General features: G+C 35.1%; 1 protein-coding gene across 5 annotated transcripts; it reads left to right on the forward strand.

Moving 5' to 3' along the window:
- On the forward strand, positions 1,376 to 7,685 carry LOC109360949. Of its 5 annotated transcripts, none has more exons than XM_019606189.1 (9): positions 1,376 to 1,508; positions 1,702 to 2,949; positions 2,983 to 3,151; positions 3,766 to 3,884; positions 4,800 to 5,390; positions 5,640 to 5,952; positions 6,585 to 6,753; positions 6,940 to 7,042; positions 7,162 to 7,685. In XM_019606189.1, exons 2-9 carry the CDS (start codon positions 2,006 to 2,008, stop codon positions 7,277 to 7,279), a joined length of 2,526 nt encoding a protein of 841 aa, XP_019461734.1. In that variant the 5' UTR covers positions 1,376 to 1,508; positions 1,702 to 2,005; the 3' UTR covers positions 7,280 to 7,685. The 5 variants fall into 5 exon arrangements, with proteins under 5 accessions (XP_019461734.1, XP_019461731.1, XP_019461730.1 ...); XM_019606186.1 differs by having other exon boundaries at positions 1,702 to 1,795; positions 1,948 to 3,151; XM_019606185.1 differs by having other exon boundaries at positions 1,702 to 3,151.

Raw genomic sequence — 8,022 nt, forward strand, 5'->3', positions numbered from 1 at the left:
ATCATTTATTTACATTATTTTTATCTAATAGTCTATAATAATTAAATATAATTGTTGATGATTGATAATATGTTGACATTAAAAATAAACTCCTATATAATGAGCATAGATTAATTTTCAAATCTTTATATGATAATGTTGAAAGTTCCCATTCTAATAATATTGTTAAGAAATTTAGACCAATCTAAAAGACTATTAATAGTATGAGAATAGTTGTAATTAAATTGACAAATCATGTACTCGAAATAAAAGTTATATCTAGAAAGAACATTGGAATTGTCAAATATCCCATCTCAATCTTCACTGCATTTTAAGCTTATTAGGAGACAACCTTCTGATAAATTGTTTCATATGTTATGACAATTAACAAATCTCAAGGTGAATAATTGGAAAGTCTTCAGTTATACTTGGCTAGACCTGTGTTTAGTCACAGTCAATAATATGTGACAATGTCAAGAGTTCAAGGCCAAAAAAGATTGAAGATATTAATACATGATAATGAAATATAATTTCTTTCTATTACTTGAGAGGCGAGTACATGGATATAATGAGAAAAAGTTTTTTTCTTAATTTTTAAATTTATTTTATTAAAAAGCAATTTAAAATCACGACGGTTAAATATTTTTATACCACATGTCATCAATTTGGTCTAGTACTAAACTCTCGTGTACTAGAGAGAATTTATTCTCATGATAAGAATGTACAAAAATATATTTTATTTGACTTTAATATATATACACTAATAATATAAATGTTTTTTATAGTGTCTGTAAATTATATATTAATCATCAATTGACTCTTACAAAAAAGTAATACAAATCAACGATATATGATATATTGACAGTATAAAAAACTTTATACTAATCATAGATAAATTTTGAACTAATATTATTTATGATGAGAACACATGTACTCTTCTTCGTATTTAATATTGCTTTATAGTACAATAAATATTCATTTTACTAGTAATTAAATCTTTTTTATGCACACTAAATAACAAGAATTTTGCCTAAATAATAAACTTCAAACTAGCTAAGGTTAGGATTAATAACATCCCACATTAATAATGTCATTTATTTCAACCAAAATATATGATTTTTGTTCTCTACTTTATATCATTAAAAAATATGCACTCATAATATAAATTAATATACTATCCACTATTTATATTTTAAATAATCATTAACATTTTAAAAAAATATAAATAAAAGTAAATAATATATTAATTATGTATAAATTTTTATACTAATAATATATAGATAGGTTAAAAAATGGTTTAAATGGAAAACACATATTATTAGTGGTGAGAATGGGATTAAAATCACACACTACCTGCAATTTTTCTTTCACAATTTTTCTTTCACAATTTTTCTCTCACATCATACCATCTTTTCCATCTCCTCTCTTTCACCATCTTCTTTCACAATTCTTCTTACCACTTTCTCTCTTCAACAATTCCCAATTTTCCTTCATTGTTACCAAATTCTAGGGTTTCTATTTCATCACACGTACGTACCTCTTCTTCTTCATTCAATCTCCCATTTCCACACCATCATCCCCATTCCCCCTTTTCGTTGATCCCAATTTTGATTTCTATATTTGGATTCAGCGTCTGATTTTAAATTTTTTATTTTTATTTTGTTTTATGTTAATTTTTGGTAGTTCTGTATGTTTATTTTGATTGCTTGTATAATTTATCAGGTGACATGTATGGTGGTGGTGCTTTGAATTGTGATTTAATTGGGGAATCCCTTTATTTGTTTTTACCCAATTTCCTCACGGGTTTGGCTCATAGGTTGGGCTTTCCTTTTTTCATTTTCTTTTTTTATTTACTTTTCGGTTTTCGAGAGATTGAAATGGTTGTTTAGCAACTGTTGTGTTAATTGTAAGCATGAGAATGGAGGTTTGATGGGTAATTATATATGCTTGGTGGGTTGGTTGATATAGGGATTAGAGAGGCTTGGTTCTATAGTGTAGTGGTGAGGTGGGTAGAGATTCTGTGAGGATGACAGATTTTCAGCCTCCACAGAAGAAGCCTGAGCCTGCTGAGGCTCGCGCCGAGTATGAGTGTGGGACGGAGGAGTTTATGAGTGGTCAGTTGGATGATTGTATGTCATTTGCTTCATGTAGCTCCCCTCGTGCTTCGGTTGATGAAGATGATGAGAGTGATCAGCTGGTTCGGAGGAGACGGAGGTCTGATCTTGAAGGGGATGATTTGGCTGAGTCATCAGCCGCGCAGAGGCGCCATTCGCGGATTTTGAGTAGATGGGCTGCCCGGCAGGCGCAGGAGATGATAACTACTCTTGAGAGGAGGAATCGAGAGTCTGAGTTGATGGCACTCGCCGGGTTACAAACGGTCTCGATGTTGGACTCTTCTTTCCTGAGAGGATCACAGTCTCCAACTTCTGGACAGGAGGAGGCTGTGGAGCGGCCCAGCACTCAGGCATCTTCCATTATGCAGATGTGGCATGAATTGGAGGATGAGCATTTGTTGAATCGGGCACGTGAAAGGTTGAGGGGAAGGTTGCGGCAACAAAGGAGTTCTGAGTCTAACACCAATGTGTCAAGTACCATGTCTGACAGTGGTGGCAGTGAGAACCAAAGGAGTTTGAGGGATGTGAGTGAAACTGAAAATGATTATGGTACTTGGTCACATGATCACATTGGACCACGGAATGCACATGGCATTGGTAATGGGTCTAGCAGGGAGCAATCTGATCTTGGCGAAGTTGAGAGGGAGAGAGTAAGACAGATTGTTCGGGGATGGATGGAAAGTGGTATAAGTGATCATTCTTCTAATGTGAGTCAGAGAAACAATAACCGTAGAGGAGAGTGGCTTGGAGAAACAGAGCGTGAACGGGTAAGAATCGTTAGGGAGTGGGTGCAAATGACTAGTCAGCAGAGAGGTTCACGTGGGAGCCGGAGGGATGCTCAAGTGAGTGATGGTGCCCAAGTTGATCGAGTTCGTGATGTGGAAGCTGATCATGATGATGGCCAGCCAGAGCATGTCCGTCGTGACATGTCGAGGTTGCGTGGAAGACAGGCTCTAGTTGATTTGCTTGTGAGGGTAGAAAGAGAAAGACAGAGAGAGCTGCAGGGCTTGTTGGAGCACCGAGCTGTTTCTGATTTTGCTCATCGCAACCGCATTCAGGTATGTTTGATACCCTACTATTTGAATTCGCTTGAAATTTATGGTTCTCTTAGTCATGGTATCTTTGCTTATTTTGTCTTAATATTTAATAATCTGCAAATGTTACTTCAGTTTTATGATAAATGTGGTTTCAATTGTCGCTTTCCCTTCATATATAGTTATAAATCGTTACTAGTCCCATTTTAAGGTCATTTTATATGCTGTAAACTATGATAATATCATTCAGCAGTTATTTCTGTGCTCTGGGTTATGGAACCATCATCTAGAAAGGGATATTAAATAGAAGGGAGCACAAAATTTTATATTAAATTACTTTTGTACTGTTAAACTTTGTAGTGGATGATGAGCTCAGCTTAAGTAATGCTTTTATGATATATATGCTTATTATAAGAGATCTCCTTACATTGTTACATGAAAGAAGCAGTTGCTTATAGTTTCAATCTAATTTTGTTGCATTGTTCTTTTCTTCTTTTTATTATTTTCTCTCTAGAAACTTGGTGATTCACGTGACTACAAGATACTTATGTGGATACCACTTGTTTGTTTTATACATTTTTCATCAACTTTATCCATATCCTGTCTTAAATTGACTATTTACACAATTATATTTTCAGTCCTTGCTGAGAGGTAGATTCCTCCGAAATGAAAGACCTGTTGAAGATGAGAGGCCTCCTTCTGTGGCTGCTAGTGAATTAGTTCAGTTAAGACAACGACATACAGTCTCTGGTTTAAGGTATGCAATTTAAGATTAAATGTTATTTTTACTCTTCATTATTTGCTCTATCTAATTAGAATTTTAATTTTTTCTTTTATTTTTTAGAAGCTAAGCTGATATATTATAGGAAAATCGGATTTCATTTCTTTGTCATCACCAAGATACAACAACAACAATACACAAGAAAATTTGCATACCACCCGATCCTTTAAGTTTAATAAATTTGAATTTTCTTGTTAAACACATGTTGGAGGTGCCTCTTCTGTCTAACACGCGAATATTGGAATTTTTGGTATAGAAATTTAAAAAAAAAAAGTGGTTATGATGCTCACAGTAACTTATGTGCAGAGTTGTGGATTTTCATTTGATTCCATTATTTAATGTGTTAGCCTTGGTATGGGGAGAAACATTGTTACTTTAACTATCTGTTTATCAATTTTTCTAAATGATCTATTTCATTTTGTTTTTGTAATAGAAAATGGGATTTTGGTTCTCATTGATACAAAGTGTTGCTGGTTATTGTGGAGAGGATATGCTTCTGTAGTTGCATTATAAATAAAATATTTAGAATAATTAATTTATTATTCATTATAATCTTTTTCCTTTATTCATTTGAACTTTGGCTTAAATTTCTGCCCCATGCAGTGAGCCCTGTAAATTTATGTTCTGCAGTTCAAGAAGACATAATGATATACATTCTGTGACACATCTATTCAGATAGCTATCAGATATGTCAGATAGGCTTCTTCTGCTTTTGTTATTTTTATAGGCAAATTAATTAAAAAAATCAGATAGCTATCAGATATGTCTAAAATGGATGTGTTTATGATATTACATCTATTCAAATATGAAATGTTAATGATTATTGTTCAGTGCAACTTATTATCATTGCTAGTTGATTGCATTTCTTTACAACTTTATGGTGTATTTCAGGGAGGGGTTTCGCTCAAGATTAGAAAATATTGTTCGTGGTCAAGCAGTCACCAATCCTGATGCCACATCTAATAGTAACATTAGCGAAACAAGAAGTGATGAGTACCAAGGAGACAATCTAGTAGATGGCGTGCAAGAAAATTATGAACAAGAGCAAATTAGAAGCCTGGAAACTGATGTGCATCAGTTGCTTAATCAAACAGGACCTTTGGAGAGCAGCACAAATGAGAGTATTAATTGGCATGAAGCTAATAATCAAGGAGGGAATTGGCAGCAACAAATTGCTGAAGATGAGGGAGGAAACTGGCAGCAGAGAACTTATGGTCCGTTCAATCAATTAAGAGATGGAAGTCCAGACAGTGATTTGCTGCAGGAAACTCCCAGAAATTCAACTACGGAAAACCCTCATCCACAAGAGGGTCAAAGAATTTGGCATGAGGATAGCACAAGGGAAGCTGTTGGTAATTGGTCCGACGGACCTTCTGAAGCTTCAAGGAATCGCCGTGGTGTTCCTTTTAGAAGAATCAATAGATTTCATCCTCCGGATGATGACAACGTGTATAGCATGGAACTTAGAGAACTTCTGAGCAGGTAATTCTACCCTTCTGGATCTTTTGCCTCACAGAAGGCTTTTGACATTTATCCCAATATTAATTAGTGTTGCTGTGAAGGAAATAAAAATGCTTCCCACAAAAGTGTTGTACTTAAATCTAAAACAAGTGGGCCATTTATATGTTGAGAATTGTACCGGCCATGGTTATGTACTTCAAATTTATTGGCTTTCCTTTCTTCTAGACACCAAGATTTGTGATAGTTTTGGATATTTTATTTGTGTTTCAGGAGAAGTGTTTCTAACCTTCTTCGTAGTGGTTTCCGAGAAAGTTTGGACCAACTAATACAGTCATATGTGGAAAGGCAAGGTCATGCACCAATTAACTGGGATTTGCACAGAAACTTGCCAACACAAGCTCCTGCCTCAACTGAACGAGACCCTGATCATCAGGGTGATGAACGTAATGAGGGTCAGCATGAAGCCATTGACGGGCCTTCACTGATGATGCCTTCTCCACCAGTACCTCCACCACAACCACTGTGGCACCAGGATTTGCATCAATCTGGATGGTCTCGCCACAACATGCATCGTTCTGAAATTGTAAGCATCTTCTAAATGCCTTTTATATATTTATTTAGTTATTCTCATGATATTTCGTTTTAATCCTTAAAAATTTAATTTACCTTTAGGGTTCCATGTAGGATTTATATGTTGCTTCTTTTCATCATGTATTTACATGCATTCAGTTTTAGGCTTCTATACAAAATCATCTAGTTACGACTGTGATGCAATCCTTTTCATCATATTTAGTGTTGATTACTATTTAAACAACAATAAGGATGTTGCTTAGTGACCATGAGGTCACAAGTTCAAACCTGGAAACAATATCTCCGTTGCGGGGATAAGGTTGTGTACGTCTGCCCTCCCTGCCCTCCCCAGACCCCACTAAGTGGGAGCCTCGTGCATTGCGTTGTTTTTTTTTACTCTTCAATACCTTGCTAAACGACTGCCTACCCTCCCCAGACTTCACTAAGTGTGAGCTTCTTGCATCGGGCTGCCCATTTTAGCTCCGATTTACATCTAATAGATATTTGTAAAATGGAAATTCAAAGTAGCTTTGAATCTCTAACTACTCTATCATTAGGAATGTATGTATCCTTCTCCTACTTACACATAATAGGCCCCCATACTATGTTTTTAATGAGGTACTGTTTTTGGATGTTGATTTGGAGCAGGAATGGGAATTAGTGAATGATTTAAGATCTGATATGGGAAGGCTTCAGCAAGGCATGAATCACATGCAGAGGATGTTGGAGGCCTGCATGGATATGCAGCTTGAGTTGCAGCGCTCTGTCAGACAGGAAGTCTCTGCAGCATTGAACCGCTCAGTTGGTGAAAATGGTTTGTGATTTTTCCTCTCTTTCCTCTTAATGTAGTCATGTGTCTTGTACTTTGTAGGAAGGAATGGATTCTTTCAATGATAGTGCAGCTGTTTTGGTTTCATTAATTTAAATGTTTGTTAAATATTTCTGTTTATCTATCTTTAATTTTTCAGTTGTTCATATTATATATTAATTTATATTGTAGGGTTGGTTGCTGAGACATCTGATGATGGGTCCAAATGGGGGCATGTGAAAAAAGGAACTTGCTGTGTTTGTTGTGATAGCCACATCGATTCGCTTTTGTACAGGTATTTACACATTATGCTCTCTATACATAACATAATTTGTACGGATGAATAGATCACGACCCTAGCAGTTTTATCTCTTGATTGGTTTCTCCCTTTCTTGAAATTTCAATTTGTTGTAGATGTGGGCACATGTGCACTTGTTCAAAATGTGCCAACGAGTTAGTCCGCAGTGGAGGTAAGTGTCCTTTATGCCGAGCACACATTGTGGAGGTGGTCCGAGCATATTCCATACTGTAAAAAGGAAGCCAAAAGGGCATTGAAACGAAGAAACGAAGAAACTTAGAAAAAAGATATAGTGGTAAGATCTGGGAGTTAATCTCAGTTCTGGAACTCCCGAAGTTCTTATTTATATAATGTTCAATAGTTGCCTTTGTTCTTCTCATGATTTGTATGATTGGATTAGCAAATGGCACTGTTGAATCATCATTCTTGGGTAAATAAATAGTTGGCCTAATTATTCTTTCTAAACAACTGCTCAAATAATCACAAATGTGAACTAATCCAATGGTTAGGTGATGTAAATAATCTTACATTCTTAGTCACTATAGGAACTACATTCAAATGATTTATAGCCTACTAAAAAGTAGTGTAAAAATGCTTATATAAAACTTGTAAAAGTCCAAAATAGTTTGTTGCTTTCTTTTTCCTCTCACCCTTCGAATTAGATATTTTTGTTAAGATATGTTGATGTTGCCTGGAATCTAGTTTTATCTACGTAGCCGTTTGGTCAATTGGTTAAAGCAATAGTTATTTTAAGCTTAGTATTCTTCTACTTATAAAGTTTGTGGTAATTTAAGTAGTTTCAAACAGAATATTGATTGATCAAGTACTGAAAGTTGCAGAATATGACAAGGAGTAAACGAAAATTGTGGTGAAAAAATTAAAACAATCCAAGTCAAGATAATCCATAGCTAATTTCATGTACAACTATTTAATTACATGATGCAGCAAAAAGTTGTTAAGATTTAGTGAGTTAACAC

This window comes from Lupinus angustifolius, chromosome LG11 (genome assembly GCF_001865875.1).
Source record: "Lupinus angustifolius cultivar Tanjil chromosome LG11, LupAngTanjil_v1.0, whole genome shotgun sequence".
NCBI lineage: Eukaryota > Viridiplantae > Streptophyta > Magnoliopsida > Fabales > Fabaceae > Lupinus > Lupinus angustifolius.